The sequence below is a fragment of the Aulonocara stuartgranti genome, assembly GCF_965226115.1.
Source record: "Aulonocara stuartgranti genome assembly, chromosome: 17".
Lineage (NCBI taxonomy): Eukaryota > Metazoa > Chordata > Actinopteri > Cichliformes > Cichlidae > Aulonocara > Aulonocara stuartgranti.
In genome coordinates this window covers 7,598,444-7,616,432 of record NC_138953.1, presented here as the reverse complement: position 1 = coordinate 7,616,432, position 17,989 = coordinate 7,598,444, and the positions used below count along the sequence as shown (strand labels likewise).

The window sequence follows — 17,989 nt, the reverse complement described above, 5'->3', positions numbered from 1 at the left end:
TGTCAAACTTTGCTTTCAATATAACTGGATAACAACAATACCAAAGTTCCCACCATCTAATGGTATTTAGCAGCTACTTATGTTTATCTGCAATGGAGCTAAACAGACTCTAATTTGTGGTGCTCAAATCTGAGATAATTTATGAACCCTTATAGACACAACAATTTAACAGCCTGTGATAGACGGGCAACCTGTGCAGGGTGTATGCTGCCGCTCATCCAGTGTCAGCTTAGATGTGCTCCAGTCCCAAACCAAGCACAAGAAGTTAGGAAAATGGACAGATTGACAGGAAAGCCTTTACAAAAACAATGTCCTGGCTCATCTGGGTAATCGGCAGAGCTCACTATAAATGCCTTTAATAAGACTTCCACGTCCCACAGCTCAGGTTACCCTTTTTGAATTATTCTGTGCTACAATCACAGCCTCTCCACCTTCGTGCTGGAGTGTACTCACCTTCCCCAAATCACCGGCTGCAGGGATTTTGGCCTGTCGGTGTGAGTGAGTGTATTTAACCCTCCTAACATCTGAAGGTTTCTCTGCAACAGGGAAAGGGCAAATAAATAAAAGCCAGTGGAAGTTTACTCACGGGCCTTTGTCTGCTCACTGTTTTGTGAACTCAGTCAATCTTTACACTGGTCTGCCGTGACCTCTTGACTCCGAGTACCATTGGAGTGAGCTGACAAATGTTAGCCATGCTCATTAGAGGAGAGACATGGCACGCTCCTTATAGAAGAGTCCACTTAGATTCATGATGGCTTGGAATCATTGGTGGCTTGGAACAGTTAGGAAATCATTATCATTTCTAGCCTTTGCAAACGCTCCACTATTAGACAGTTCAATCCTGGAAACCTGCTGATTTGTTAATCATTTTTGCTGATGGCTATTTGGAGAGAGGACAACAAGCCTGCTTAGTTATACCAGAGTGAAGTTAATATGATAAGGGTACAGGTACTGAAGCTGTAACCCAGCCAGCGGGAACACTCTTTGGCAGTAGATCAGTGACTTCATGGTGTCCAGGAATGTTTTTTGTTGAGATTGAAAAGCAAAACATGCAGGAACAGAACACCTGATTTGCAAGAAAGTGATGCACTCATTTGGAAACATTTCAACTGGTTTATACTGTAACATGCTGGGTGATGCTGGGTCTTAACAGATCCTCGGGGCATTGCGTCATTTTATGTGTTATATCTGCTATGACATCCATGGCATTTTTAGACTGGGCTCAGCTAAGTCACACAACAGTAGAGGTTAGGTAAACGCTCCAAGGTCATGCTCTATAAACCTCAATCTTCTGAATAATGACTCCTCCAAGGAGTGCCAAAAGAGCTTCAGCAAACTTCAGGGGTTATGAAAAGTGGGACGGGTGAGTCAGGGTTAGTCTCATCAGGTTTGTTTAGATTGTCCTATTCAGAGCACCTTTTTTGCCCAAAGCGAAGTCAAACACAGCAGCTTTTGGATTTTTCACACCAACGCACCTCAACAGCAGTTTTAGTGCTTCCAGTTTCTTGGAGATCCTCTAGAAGTTTCATTTCAGAGCTGTGTGTGTAGATTAACAGCTTTGCATGCTTCGCTGTTACTTACTGATTTGGTAAATTAGACGTGTAAACAATGAACCGTGAAAGCCGCTGCTCACCTCCTGACTGACAGTAATGATGAATGTTAAAAAAAAAGGAAAAAAAAAAGATTCCAGTTCCTTATGAGACTATAAACAGAAGTGTAATAGGTTTGCTTCTATTTGCCAAGCGTAATTGAGCTTTTTGCCTCTCCATTTGACTCTCAGCCTTCTCCCCAGTTGAATGAACCATTGTTAGGGATCCAAGCTAATTTTGAAGGGGAGAAAGGAAAGATCTGGTACTGCTGGAATGATTCATTGCAGAGTGGAGCTTTAAGTTGTGATTATTTATAGTCTTGACATGACACCCACTCCCCACATAGTGGTATTTCCCTTCGTCAACAGAGCACTGTTTGGGGAGCTTTGTCTTGCTTTCAGGGGTCTTTTCCATTAACTGCTAGGACGGGGAAACGTGCCGTAGCGGTACTGTCACATATAAGGGAATTCACCTCTGATGAAAGATTGGATGTAGTCTGTTTTTCTTATTAGTCGGATACATCCCTTCCATTCTGTTTGCATGTCACAATAAAGGTTAAAGCACCAAACCAAGGTTCAGCAAGTGGGGAAATGGTCACCAGTTGTTTCTAAAAATGTGATGAAGCGATAGCCGGAACGTGCTCAGTGACAGAGCCTCAGAGATGCTTTAAATAGCCACGAACAAGAGACTGTGGGACAGACAGCAGGACAAAAAAAAAATGTCTGAATCAGCGTCACATGGATCCACACACTCTAAAAAGGAACGTTAAGTGATTTATTTGGTTTTTTCCCCTCTATCTTTGGTCTACTTTTAAAAGCTGCCAATGTCTAAACAGAACCAGCTACTCGTTGCCCTTATAAATGTCACTGTAATCCTCTCACAGTAGATGAATGACTGTATTCATATGTCTCCCCCCCAACTTGTTTTTTTGTAACTTTTTCCGACTTTGGGAATACGTCTGCGTTACCAGCTGTGGAATGTCGCACCACATTCTCAATGGGGAACAGGTGACACACTCATTCACGGTGTCTCTACTTAAAGGCAGCCCTTTCCTTTTCTGTTCTTCCCTTGTTGTCTTTTTAATCTTCCCCCTCTTTTCTGCTTTCGATTATATTTTATTACTCAGTTCTGCAGGGCAAGTATGGCTTCCCGTCTGGGAGTTGGGGTGGGGGGTGGGGGCTCTCTGTCAGAAAGTGACTCACACTGGTTTAATCTCATGCTCACAGGCCACCAAAAAGACTTGTTTGTAAGGCGCCTGTCATGCTGCTTGAGGCTGTCAGTCCCTGCAGGATTAAGGTGTGACAGCAACCTTTGACTGATGGCACCCTGCATATTAAAATAGCAGGACTACTGTCTCTTGTACTTTGTACAGCCACCACACTGTGTCAGTGTCAGAGAAAAATATGACACCAGTTGCCAGAACAAGTTGTATAAGCAGCTGTTACTGTTTTCAGGGCTGCTGATGTGATTTGGTTTGAATGTCCAGCTTTACTGTAGATCAGTGGTTCTGAAACTGCGAGGAGCAGGGCCAATGCAGGCGGGACGACCAGGTGAAAAATGTTGAATGAATATGACTTCATGAGGGGATAAATAAGCAAACGGTGATATTGTGCTGGAGCTTTATTTAAGTTGGATTCTTGTTTTTATCGATGACTGAAGGAGCGTATTCCAGAAAACCTTGATGATAATGTCCTGTGAAGTATTTTGTTTGCGTTGCCTTTAAATCAAACCTTCACTAAAACTGGAGTTACTGCTTCTTCTTTTCTGTCTTCTTTTTAAGCTGCTTCTTCTTATACTTTTTATACTTTTTCCCCCCAGCTTTACTGGTGACAGTGTTAGCAAATGTTACCTTACCTTAGATTAAGACTTTATAACACATGTTCGACTGCCTGATCTGTAGTTCTGGACATTTCTAGACACATCAATGTATATGCACCCTATCTGCATTTTAGTGGACAATATTACTGGACAAGCTAAAGTTAACGTGAACAAATTTACCTAATTTGCACGACATTTTTGCACAATTTTGGGTAGGAAGGTTTTACAGTGATGCTGAGGACCGGCTGTTCTGTGTTGTCTGCTGTCCTTCCTCTGTAGCTGTCTGGTGGGGAGTGCCATCTAGAGGTGGGGGTCAGTGAGGGTCAAGAGTGGAGTTATGTGACTCTTGTGCAGCAAATTGACAACATGTAGTATGATTAATATATAACTTACTGTTTCATAAGCCTGTTATAGAATGGAACATATTTTAGTATTGGTAGCTTTTCAGGATATTTAAGGTTTTTGGTAGAGGAGATCCAACTTGAAAAAGATGAAAAGGGAGGAGCAACTGTGTGAATGTTGGCTGGGGCATTTGCCTCTTTATGGTCCTTGCTTTGCCATAAAAAGCATCAAATTGTTATTAACCATGTGCCTTGGAGATCAAATCCATCATTGTCTGGAAACGATAAAACACGATGCTCAAATATTCTTTTCATCGCTTGTCACTACGTCTTCAGGCATAAAAATGTCAAAGTGGAACGGCTTTTGAAACGGAGCAGTCACATTGTCTTTTAAGGGGCTCCAGCTTCCGTTTTTACTTGTTTCGACTAGTGATATCTACTCAGTATCATCTACCACAGGAGAGGATGAATATGTTTTCTTGTGAATGAATCATTTATCTGATGAATCTCTTGATTGTTTAGTGTAAACGAAAGGATTCATGTAAAAGCAGACCTTATCAGCTAATTACTTGACAAGGACTCATTTTATTCTCCTTATCTGGCTGTCTGTTACCTCTCCAGTAGCACTTTTGCTGTCTCGTTGCTCTCTCCTTCTTCTCTTCTTTCTCAAAAAACTGACACTATTTTCAGAACCAAAATGATTATAATGTAACTTCAGCTCTCATTTTTTGAAGTGATGATTAGATCACAAGCATGTTATTTATTATTTACATAGCATTAATTATTATTTGAACTCACCAAGCAGTATCAGATTATGTAAAGTGTTTCTTAAACTGTGGCAGCTCACATACTGGGGTGGTTTGGAAGCTGAGCGTTGACTATATTGCTTCAGTAAAGTCCTGCTTTGTGTACTTTTATTATAAATTTAAAGACTATTGCAACATAATAGTATTCAGTTTAATTCGGTTTTAGTTATATAGTACCATACAACAACAACACTCACTTTAAGGTGCTTCATTTTGCTTCAGAGAAAACCCCAGAAGTTAGGTGACCCGCTATGAGCAAACACTTGGTGGCAGCGGGAAGGAAAAACTCCCTCTTAGCAGGAAGAACCCTCTGACAGAACCAGACTCAGGGAGAGGTGTCGATCTGCAGTGACCGGTTGGGGGTGAATGGATGAAGACAAGGCAGAGATTAATAATAACTAGCGATTAAATGCAAAGTGCTGTATAAACACAGAGAGGTGACTTAAGAAGAAACACTCTGTATGATGGTAAGTCCCCAGTAGCCTCGGCCTATTGCAGCATATCTAAGGGAGAGTTCAGGGTCGCCTGATCACCTTAACTATAAGCATTCACAGCCATGCTAATTACAAATGGCCATGCTCCGCTGTTAGCATCAGTTAGTGTATCTTTATTAAATAAAGATGTGACTGTATGTTTAAAAAGTGTCAGAGAGACAAACCCAACAACTAGTCATGAAACTGATCTTTGTTTTGTCCATCTAGGTGGAACTTTCTCCTGCTCCTGTCAGTATGCTCAGCAGCACTCTCTGGAGAAGATTACGCAGCTCAAGGTAAGCAACAGAACACTTATGCATGACTAAAAGTCAGCATTTTTTTTTATTTTTTATATGAAAGCATTTTATTAGATGCCCCCCCCCCCCCCCCCCTTGTCACTAGGACATGTGACTCACTGACATTTGTCATATAGACGGTATAAAAGCTCCTGTCTGTACCCCACTCAAATCAATAACAGAAAAGTGATGCTATGTAACACTTGCAGGGGCCCTATTGAAGCCGATCAGGTGTGAGCCAGGTTATTCACATTAAGTGAGTGGGGTGTCTGCTATTTATTGCATTCATGGCTTGTCAGTGACTCTGTTTTAACATTAGCCTCCTGTTACCTGACATAAAAACCTCCTGACTGAGATTTCAAATAAATTCCATGTTATATGGTGTGGAGATTTTAATTCTTGGGAGAACACTGACATCATATTGGTACTTGGTGATGGCAGGTAGCCGGGTATATTTGGTCCTAAAACTAAAATGTTAAATCAAGACAGCATGCTACATATTGCATTGTGAGTTTAAAGTCATTAAGTACAAAACAAAACACAACAACTCAAATATAAACTTTTATTTCAATGTAGGCTAGACACAGAATCAGCAGTGATTAGCACTCGCTAAGCAATTGACATTGCTGGATCCCCCCATTCAGTGCAGCAGCCCCAGTTCCTGATCGCAACTAGCTGGATAAAGAGTTGTTGAATCTTTTTATGGCTTGCACAATAATAGTCAAAGAAGAAGTCCAGCAGCAGCTGCAGAAATGGGACCAAAATGCTAAAGAACAGAGGCAAGACAGAATGACAGAAACAGGAAATAAATACAGAATATATAAACTGACACACAGTTGTTAAGAAAAAAGATTTTTCTTCCTATAGCCTTGAGGCGACAGTTGTGATGAATTGGTGCTATATAAATAAAATCAATTTGAATTGAACTGTTACTCAGAAAAATGTAAGTATCGTCAATAAATGAGCCATATACAAACCGATATATGAGAACCGATATATACATATGCAAACTTTGGCGTCATTCTTCTCCTATTAACATATTTTTAAATGAAAAGAAACACGGTTACTATCAGAACACATAGACTAGGATTACATGCGTTTTTAAGTAGCGTATCTTTACATTTACACTGTAAGCATATCTTTCCTGGAAAAGTTAGAAGCTAAGATGAAATAAAACCACTGGAAGTGGCTTAAATGCACATCAAACTACTCATTCTTGTAATGCTTCCAGTAATTACATCAGCTGATGCCACAAACTCTTTAGGGATCCTAAAGAACTCGTTAACTGGGATCCTTCAGAACGGTTCCTACAGAACTCCTCTAATGTTTACGATGCCTTGTTCATAATACAGCTCAACCACATCACACCCTATTTCTGCTTTTATCTTGGAGCACATACAGTACATATAGGAACAGCAAGTGCACACAGGAATTCCTCTTTAGCTGCTCTTCTGATCACTTTTAACCTTCTTCCTTAACATGCCCGCTCTTGCTCTCAGGGCCATGGCATGCATTTAAAAGCAGCATAAATAACCGTTGTACCTTTGTTTCCTCCCTCTCTGTTTTTTCCCCTCCTGCTACATTTCTGACTCAGTGCTCGCATCTCTATGGTCCATCAATGAAAATACTAAATACACCCATAATGTAAAGTACATGGCAGAAATGCACATACAATGGGAAGAGGAAATCTTAGCTTGGCATGTTTTGGCAGCTGTGCCTCACCTGGTCAGGTGTTGGGGGTGAAGTGATATTCATCTTTATTTTTAAACAGAGCAACAAGGATGAGAAGAATTGGAGGTGAGAAGAGCTGAAGTTAGAAGGTGATCATAGATAGAGTTGTTATTTTTGCTGGGCTCTGCTCTATCAGTGGATCTACATTGATTTGGGATCTTTTAACTATAATCTCATCTCTCACCCTGAGTCTGACTTTCTTGAAAGAGTAAAGTCTTGTTGAATTAGGCACTGAAGCAATAATATAAAAATATGTCATATCCTGGGGTCTGTTCCACTATTGCAGTATTGTCTTATCTAAGGCTGACCTCATGATTAGTCCTCACATAGACTGTTTATGTGCCTTGTCTACTGCCTCTTGCAGTGTCCCTCCCCTTATGCCATCATGCAACGCCATGTCCCCACATATCACGGGTGATACGTGATGGCCCGCTCCAAGTAGAATCAATCCATCATAATGAGGGGAGGAGGAATGAACAGACAGCGCAAGAGCACCTTGTCTTAACGTATGAGACAGATTAATTGGGATCTCGTCTGACGTTACCTCAGGCAGTGAATGTGGAGGACATCACAGTGAGCGCTCAGATCTTCTGCAGACAGATACTCCTCCTATCAGAGCTGCATGACTAAAAATGCTGTGAAAGCACATTGTCTTTATCTCTGTAGTCTTCTTTTCTTTACCTCTGCTCTGGCACCCAAACAGTATGACAGAAATGGGTTTCATCTGCTTCTTAACAGGTCTTAGAATGAGGTAAATACAAGCTGAGATAAACGACAGCACATGTATATGAAACAAAATTAAAAATTAAGTGCACCCTGTGATTCAGGAGCTCAGTCTCATATCAGTGTGGAGGAACGTTGGCCCGACCTTGTTTACAATGTTGCTTCAGTTCCTTGTTTATTCTCTTTTATGGTCCCATCATAACATTGATTTTTTTCTTTTTCAGCCATTCTGTAGTAGATTTGTTGCTCTGCCTTTATTCTGTTGCACGACATAGTGGGAGGCAATATTGGGTTGTTAGGCAGTTGGCCTGCATTGGGCTCTAGAGTTCATGGTTGACTAAAAGAACAAGACAAGAACTTCATGGAAATCGAGGTTCCTGAACGTTCTTGTTTAGTTTTGGTCAATTAAGCCCAAATCATCACCCTTACACAAGTTTGTGCTGATATGCTGTGTTTGGTTCACACCAAATGTGGTACTGTGCGTTAAGGCCAAAAGACATTGGTCCAGAAGTCTTGCGTTTTGTTCAGATGAAACTTTGGTTTTTAACGGGAAGACATTTTCTCCTTGAAACCATTCCAAGCGAGCCATATTTCTTCAGTCTTTTTCTAATTGTATTGTCATAAATTGTAAAATTTAACACACTAACCGAGGTCTATATAGTTTCTCTGTGCATTGCACAGACTGACCTCCAGGAGTATTTATCCACTCCTGGGAAGATGGATTCCACACATTTGTTTGAAAATTACCTCAAGACCCTTCCCAGAATGATGCGCAGCAGCAATTACTGACATATATTTTTAAAATGTTTGGCTATTTGCCTCTATTGGATAATAAATACAGATGAACTCAGGAAGAGAGAGAGAGGGGAAGACATGCGGCAAAGGGCCACAGTCCGACTCAAACCTGCTGCTTTCTGGCCATGCAGCATGTGGATGCTCACGCTCTTAGCTAAACTGGTGCACTGACTATTGCTCATTTAAGATCATTTCTGATGTCGTTCCTCCTTGGCAATGTGTTAACACACCTGAATGCTAAAGACCTACAAAGTGCCAAAACATCTGCTTTTCACAGAGGTACTCACACTTGTTGCTGTTCAGATCATCAATTGCATCTGATTAGCTGCTATTAACCCTCTCAGTTCCTATGGAAGCAGTGTACTTACTTCAGCATGCTGGCTTAGTTTTTGTTACATGAATAATAACGTGGTGTAATATATCATGTTTTATTGCTTTTCCAATACCTGCTAAGAACTATCAAATTTTTATTATATCTTAAACCTTAGTGTTGAAAGAGGGTGCACTTTTTTTTTAACCTGACTACAACATTATGGGCAAAGTTCAAACATTAAAAAGATCATTATTTCCCTGCATCTACATATTCACACCTCTAGAGGTCAAATGCTCAGTTTAGGATTTTCGTATTTTTCTAACTCTTCTAACTCTTCACCGAAGTCTTTTCGATAGCAAGCGTATAGAGCATGGAGTTATTAAGGGTATACAGAATGTTCTGAAGGATGCACTTTATGTCTGTGTCTCCAGGCGTGTACTGATCCCACTTTTTCTCTCAGGAAATTGATTCTGATGCCTTTTCTATATGCCGAGTAGCAACAAGCACAGACCCCACTCTTCAGTTCTCTTTTTCAGACTAAAAAAAGACAATACTATAATATGTGGACACTGGTTTAGTTTGTTTTTTGTTTCCACTCACAGTAATTCTACATTAACTGGCCCGTCTATCAAGCTGGTATTCCCAAATACGGTGGAGTCGTTTCTTCAGTGGAACGTAGTTTGTCAAACTGTTGCTGAGATCTAAACACTGAACAAACGCTTCTGTGTGACTGCTGTCTTCGTCTGCCAGTGCACTAACAGAAACCTCCATGCTTTCTCTTGCATGTACACAAATAAGTGAGGCCATCATTTGCAATTCAGTTGATATTTAAAGTTGAATTATGTGTGCAGCATCCTTTAATCACAATCATGTACTGACATGTATCATCGCCAGTTTGCTGTGTTTTTTGAATGCAAAGCTCGACAGAATGTGCTCTGTATGCAAGTTCAAAAAGGAGGAGGAGTTTCCTGTATTCTGCTTACATGCTTATCTTGCCCCTGCTTCTCATCTGGGCTACAGCTGCATTTCTGTTGCTTGAAAAACATGGATTGGATCATTGGCATCATGCTGACATTGTTACATGGCCCTAATGGCTCACTAACTTTTCTTAGTCATTTAACTTCAAAAAGAAAATAACTCTTGTCCGGTCCCAGTTTGGGTTCAGTACAGGCAGTATCTCTAGTTAGGGCTGGATCAAATGACCCCAAAAGCATCTGTTAGTTCCGCTGCTGCAGGCTCTGGATGCTGGGACACTTCCAATGATGTGATAAGCACTTCTTCTCCAGTCCCTTCTTTTCACTCCTGATGTCACTCCTTGTGTTTTAGCCTGATTATTTGGTCAAAAAAAAAAAACAGTTTTGTAATTATTTCATATTTAATGCCATCGAATTAAAATCTTTTGTCCATGAGCAACATGTTTAGGCATCTATAGAAGATTTTCATCATTTCATTTTTATTTGTGAATCTGTAAATGCGAATGCAAATATTTTTCTCAGTATTATTAAAAGAGAGAACTATCAAGGTTTGCACTCTTAAATAGTTTTGAAAGGAATAATATATAAAAAAGAGGCTGGCTGATATAGGACTTAAAACTGATACCGATATTTGATGATATAATAATAGATTTTTCGATATACTGGCCAATAGCATTTTTTCCCTTTTTGTACTGACACACAAAGCATAAAAAGGTTTTATTAACATTTGTTAAGTTAACTTTTATTCGTGCACTCTCTGCCTAACTCTGCTCAGATCAGCTACCAACAGGGACGTTGCAGAGTGCCCTCTGGTGGTCAGATTACACTAAATTAGCACTGATAACGTGGTTAAAGACTCATCATCCTGTTTTTTCTTTACTTTTAGCCCGCCATCCAATTTAAGGGTTATGCCACAGCTGCCCTATATTAAAAGTTTTGGTAATTCCTTTATGTTTTTATGTAATGGTTTGTCTACTGCAAGTTTGAAAATGTGTTTTTAATGCTAAAATATAATTGTTGTTATCCATGAACTTCCAAATTTGCAGTTTTACAAAAAACAGAAAAAAGTACTAAAGCAAAGTGTTACCAAATCATCAGGATGCAAAGTGAAAGTTATTAAGTTGTATTCCAGAACAGAAAAATTAACTTTAGCGGTTGAATGTTATGCTCAATTAAGTCAGACTGCTGGCTAAAATTTGGGTATAAAAATGTGAATTCAGTTTTTTATTAGCGTCACATGACACATTTTTTTTAAGCTCTGTAAATGCCGATGCCAATAGATCAGCAAAAGTCCTACCGATAAAATAGTTCGATGCAAGTAAAAATGCAGGCTTTTAGTACCTGCTGAATAAGTTAACTCCCCACTCTTCTTGTATCAGAGATATATTCTCAGCAGGTTTCAGTTTTAATTCTTGAAATAAACAAGGTTTTTATTAGGAATTTAAGTTGAAATGTCAGTGTAACCTGGTGTTGGACCGCCAGCTTTCACTGAACTGCAATTGAATGTATTAAAACTGTTTTGAAACATTTTTGCGATTTGTACATTTTCATAAAATTGTGCAATTCATTCTCAGCATATTAATCTTATAAATATTTCTGTCTCTGTCCTTTAGGAGTGGATATCCTTTATCGATTGGGGCTTACAACTCAAAGCCACACAGACGATACCTACGAAAGGACAAGCTCACAGCCTCCCACTTATGCAAATGTTCCCTCACCTTTCGATGGCCACTTTTCTGGATATGGGGTGTTGCTCGACTCAAACTCCCTCTATGAGGCGCCAGTGCCCAATCTATTCCCTTCAGAATTTGGCGAAGAGTTCTCCGTTATAGTTAGCCTAAGCTCCTGGCGAGCAAACAATGCATTTCTTTTTAGTATCAAGGACGGGAGGGACCGGTTGCGTTTTGGCATTCAGTTGCTGCCACGCAGAGTGGTGGTTTATACTGCAGAGAAAGCCTCCATCTACTTCAACTACAACTGGCAGGATGGGCGGCTGCACCCTTTTGCTGTTGGGGTTCGTGCACGTTCAGTGTCCTTCTATGCGAATTGTGGAGGGGTGCAACAGTGGGAGCAAACCCTGGGGAGATCTCAAACACTGGGGGAATCTGGGGGTGTCTTCACTCTGGGAAGGATGAACTCCAAGGCGGCACCATTTAGTGGTCAAGTCTGCCAACTGGATATCTATCCCTCAGCCCAAGCTGCCGCGCACTACTGCAAATATCTTAAAAAACAGTGCCGGCTGGCCGACACTTACCGATTACATTTCCCACATTCTGATTCGGATATTGTGGTGAATGACCCCCCTTCTAGCCATTTGACAAAGTCTCTTCTTGGAGTAGCAGCTACTCAAAATACACCCATCGGATCTACAGCAGCCATTAAACTATCCCCAGATCGTTTGGTCACGCAACATTCAACTCTGAGCCCACCAATACGACCTCATCTGGGGGACCAAGAAAACATTTCCACATTGAAACCATTATCCCACTCTGCCACATCATCACTCCAGCTTTATAGCCCCACCGTAACTACGCCAAGTAGTCAAGCAGCTCTGGGTTTTGCCTATAGCACAACAACCACCACTACCAAAAATGTGTTGGCTAAAGACACTACGCCCCAGGAGGACACTGAACACTCTGAAAACAGCACAGAAGAAGAGAGAAATTCCAGAAAACAGCCAAGTCCGGATGCCACTACAGGTGTTGTTTCCCTGGTCAGACAGAGCCAACTAAAGGAAGAACTCAGGAACAACTCCATCACAAGCTCTAGGTACTCTGGCTCCACAAGCCAAAATTTCCCAGAGACTCATCTGAGAGCCAATAGCACTACTTTGTACAGGGAGAATCAGGTGGACACCTCAGAGCAGCATGATTTGGATGGCAGCTATGATGACGTAGACATGGGAGAGTATGATTATGGATACGAGGAGCCAGAGTTCTATGACTACCAAGATGGTTTACATGGCCCCAAAGGAGAGCCTGGTCCTCCGGTAAGTGACTGAATTTGTGAATCACAAGCAGAGAATTAGAGCTTATAGAGAGCACTGATGTGCAAACCAGTGCACTGCTATGTATATTTTAGAGTCAAATTCTGAGTGAGCCACAATGTGGCTTGATTACACTCAGGAGACATGCAAAATGTTTTGGCAGTGAAATGTAGTGATTTAAAGGTGATGGCATGTCCAAGCAGTGTGCTTTTTTCCCTGTATCTACAAGTTGTTAAGTACTGCTAGGTATTTTTGCTCTTATGTCAGAGGATACATCTTTGGAGGACTGGAGCTATACCCCTGGATTTAAAAACAAAAGAAGAAGAAAAAAAAAGCACTTGATCCAGGCCATGATGTAAGCTAGTGGCTCTGGACACACTTGTAGTTCATGAGTGTGGCTTATGTTTCCATGTGTGAGATGTGTTAGGCATTCTTGGTGCTCGGTATAAACATGTGAGTGTATAATGATGCAGAATGCCTGGATTCATCTTTCCGTACTTACAGCGCCTGCAGACCTGTAGGGAGAGACACATCTTATCCAGCATCGTTGTTTCAATTTATCTACATGTCCCAGAGCCTAATTGAGCTATACTGCGGTATTTTGTCAAAATCACACTCCCATGCTGCTATACTTCTTTCTCAATAATGTTTGGAGGGAAACACATTTTGTCCATATCATCTTCGCGCTCTCCTACCCTTGTTTCCTTTCAGGAGACCAAACATTAACCAAATGTTATGACTCTCGTACCCAAGGGAGAATCTTCTAACATGGTTAACATTGTCTCATGACTTGAGATGTGCTTCCAGTGTCCTGTCATGGACAGGCTCTTTTCTTGGAGAGAAACTAAAATTGCCTTAAAACAGAATTAAAGATGGACTTTAGTTCTATGGGAACATCATTTTTCGAGGCATAATCGAGCATTGTGAACATGACACAGTTTAAGCCACAGGGCTTTTTCCAGCGGATCGTATTTTGGCAAAAATGTTTAATTAGCCACAATGTTTGTCCTTCGGTGCTGTTATCTTTGACAGTTTGTGTGTCTTGGCTACTCTGACCGCTTAGATGCAGGCATGTTTTGAATGCTGGGTCAGCTGAAGGTCAGTGGCTAGCTCTTTGTTTGAACTTGAAGACAAGCTGGCCTGTTTCCTCAAGGGAAGTATTTCACAGTTTTTCAGCCACATAACTGGACGAGTACAGGTGGCCTCCTGCACTCCCTTTAATTTGTGCTTTAGCATTTTTGCACTTTTTTTCATTAAGAAAATTCAAAACAAGCAAAGAAGCAGCAGAAGAAAGCGTGTCTTACTTTCCCCTTTGTCTATAATATGATGTATATGATTTCTTTTACTCACAGTGACAAAAACCCCCCAATTTAAAATGACTCACTGCTTCAATATTGGCCCAATTTAATGACACAACATTATGAGTAGGTTGACCCCACTGCAAAAGTCATGCCCAAGCTCTGAGGAGTGATGGGAGATTATCATTTTTAGCGTTCTCTGAAGTTTCAGAAGGAAACCAAGTTTTTCACTGACAATAAAAGCACTTTGAGAATATTAGGAGTTTGCAGTTATTTCAGTTGGAGTTGTGCAAGTTTGGACTACTCTGCTGTTAGAGGTATTTGAAAATGAGACTGTGATTGCCAGTCCTCTTCGAGACAGTGAGCTAATATAGTAACATGGAACTCCACAGCATGTGTCGGAAGTTAATGTTGTCTTGACTACTATACTCGGACTTTCATCAGCTTTACACTTCACTTCTCTGTAGAGGTTGGGTGTCATGAGCACGTAACAAAGGCCCCTGCTTTCTGCAACACGTATGGATGTGGGTAGTTGCGCATGGAGTAGGCTATGGATTGCATTGTTTTTGTAGCTCGTTCTGAATTAGGATGTAGCTTTGTTCAGTTAAGTGGGCCACGGGGTTGGCTGGACTTTGGCTGAGCTAAATCACTGTCAGTTTTGCTACTCCTTTGCCTATGACCTTAAGATGATGTTGCATGACATAAACCTTTTTATTCTAGTATTCCCAGAATATTTTACTTCCATACGAACGTCTTTGGTCCGGGCTTTGCTAAAAAACAAAAAATCAACAAAAAACCTTTACTGTATTCTTCGGACTATAGGGCGCACTTAAAATCCTTTAATTTTCTCAAAAATCGACAGCGTGCCTTATAATCCGGTACACCTTATGTATGAATTCTGGTTATGCTTACTGACCCCAAACCAGTCTTATGTGGTACATGGCGCTCAAAAATCTATCAAAAAATGTTTTAGTATGACTTTGGTAAGCTATGAAGCTTGATGGATTGTTGGAGCATTACGGCTACCATAGTCAGGAGCCTCGTGGAGTAACCTGGGTCAAACTCAGGTCCCAAAGTCAAATGAACACTGCGGCATCACTGAGAGTTAAAAACTGTCTAAATTCTGTCATGAAATGAAAACAGAATTTATTAAACTTAACAGAGTTAGAAGTTAGCAGGAAGTTAGCTCCTAGTTTCCACCTAAACATGATATAGCATGTTCTGACTGAGAGATTTGTGAAAAATATTTAACGTACAGCTCTGCTGTCACTTCAGACATAAATGAAGACAGAAAACGAAACAACAGTGACGTTTGTAGGGTTACTGAAGTTGGACTAGCTGGTATATAATGATGAGCTACGTGATCGCTAGTGACACAGCTATGTTGGCATAACATAAACACAGTGAAGCTGGAGGATGAACGCTAACTTTTTTCCACTCGATAAAAATTAACATGAAGGTTCCCAATGGTTAGAGACAAATGCAATCGCATGGCAGGATGCTGTAAACGGACCAAACTTCAGTCGGGAGAACAACTAAGATAATCCATCCACAATACGAGGTTAGTCATTAATATACTGCAACAACTTGGGAACAGAGCAGCTGCCAGAGAATTCAACATTAATGAAACAATGGTGCGGATGTGGAGGAAGCAAGAAGAATGAGTTGAGTAAAATTTGACTTATCTGACTGTTTTGTTTTGCGTAATGCGCCTTATAATCCAGTGCGCCTACAGTATATGTTTAAAAGGCAACGTGCTTTTATAATTTCTTTCTGCCCACATCTCTGGTTTGCTAACTTGGCCCCACATGCTGATCATTACCGGCTGACCTTTCTAGAAAAACAGCACTCAACAGCACCATCTGGTGGTCTGATAAAATGTACACTTTATATTTGTTGCGTGTGTAAGATATTGATATTTGGTGTCTTTACGGTATTGCAATGTAAAACACTGAAATGCTGTTGTACTGTTCTGCTTTCATGTGTTTGATTGGCCTGAACAGGTCACTGGTTGTGTCCAATGTCTCTTTATACATTTTTTTTTTTTTTTGCTTTTAGCTATTCCATGTGTTAATATTGAAATATATGAAAGTTGAAATCAAAGCTGATGCTTGGTTTTTGTATTTATCAGGTCCAGCTTATCCCAAATAGCTCTTAGAAATTAAAAAAAAACAACAATCCCAAAACAAGAACTCGAGTCTCGGGAATAAAGGAATCTCACCAAATCTTCATTTATTTTATTTATTAATTTATTATAACTTTATTTATTCAGGAAAAATGACTCTTATAAAAGAAAATCCGATTCTCAAAGAGTGTCCTGGCCAACAGCAGTATAAACAAAAGACTTGCATAAACTATAACAAACACATAAAAAATTGTTTTCACTGAAATACAGCCAATTAAAAAAATAAAATACAGGACTGGAGTGAAATTCACTCATTTATTTCCTCCTTCCCCTTTGAAAGTAAGTTGCTGTGTGTAAACAACGTACATTGGTTTGTGTGAATCAACTCAACTTTATCGCAGTGCAGCAGTTAAAAAGAGTTCTTCAAAAGAAGATTCATTTTGCCCTTCAACTTTCAAGAAAATTGACCTTTTCACTGGACACTGTTGAATATTTGACCCCTATCTTGGCAGCACAGATGAAGCCTTTGAATACGGTCATTTTAGTCGATCAGTGCCTCCGTTTCTTTAGGCCCTGTTGTTGTGGCGAAGGCGGTGGTGTGCTCACACTTTCCATGTCTCTGTATGTGGGAGTCTGGAGGAACAAACAGCTGTTTCTTTATTTATGTATCCCTCTCTGCCCATCTACTTCTCTGACAAGAGATGCTCCAGAGTGCCCTAAAAACACTGAACAGTAAACAGTCTTATCATCTAGTTTTGGGAATATTAACATTGTTTTGGGGGAGAGAAGGAAATGGTGTACAAGTATTTCTTACATGTGACTCTGACCTTTTCCCAAAACATTTTAAATCTTTCTACACAGCTAAACAGAGTGAATTTAGTGCATATGTCTGGCACACAGCCCTGTTAAAAACTAAGTACACCCTATTCCTTCCATAGATGGAAGGTAGCAGCTAGGTGCTAATAATGAAATGTGCTCGATTGATCGATTATCAGCAAGTGTGCGCATCTTTAGCAGAAAAGCAGAGGTTTTGGCAGTCTGCTGGTCTAGAGCTTTCAAGACTACACAAGACCGCAATTTCCCCCATGTTCCAGCAAATTCACCTCATGGCCAGACCTTGCAATGCTCAGAGAAACTGCAAAAAACCCAAGAGCTACATCTCAGACACCAGAGGTGCCAGTTAGCATGTTAAATCTCATGCTTATAGTATATATCGAAAAGGACTGAACAAGTACAGCTTGTTTAAGACAAAGTCTCTTAGTTCTAAAACGAACATGGCAGCACAGCTGGGGTTCTCAAAGGTGTGTTTGAATAAACCAGAAGAATCCTGGAACAAAGTCCTTTGGACAGTCTTTGGACTGTCAGCACGGTGGAGGAGACGGTGAATGCTGGGGACCTTGCAGTCAATGATTTGACCTTGAAGGCCTCTGTATGCCAAAGTATTCTAGTCAACTGTCAACTCTGTTTGACAGCTAAAGCCTGAGACTGGGTCATAACAGGACAATGATGCCAAGCACAGCAGCAAGTCTACAACATAAAGTGAAAAAAAGAATGAAGGTGATTCAATGATCCAGTCAAAGCCCAGACCTCAGCCTAAGTTGGATTTTCTGGTTTCTACTTAAATTTTCTAAAACTCCTTTCCACACATTTGGCTTATAATGTGAAGCATTTGATAAACAGGATGTAAGAGAATTTTGAAAGAGCACATTTTTTTAAATAAA

At 40.5% G+C, this 17,989-nt stretch overlaps 1 protein-coding gene across 1 annotated transcript in view; it reads left to right on the top strand.

The window, feature by feature from the left end:
- Window positions 1–17,989, top strand: part of col24a1 (collagen type XXIV alpha 1 chain) — an 86,627-nt gene that overhangs the window by 2,311 nt on the left and 66,327 nt on the right. The window contains exons 2-3 of the mRNA XM_082510096.1: window positions 5,256–5,323; window positions 11,473–12,848. Coding sequence (XP_082366222.1) covers window positions 5,256–5,323; window positions 11,473–12,848 — 1,444 coding nt within the window. The remainder of the gene's footprint in view (window positions 1–5,255; window positions 5,324–11,472; window positions 12,849–17,989) is intronic.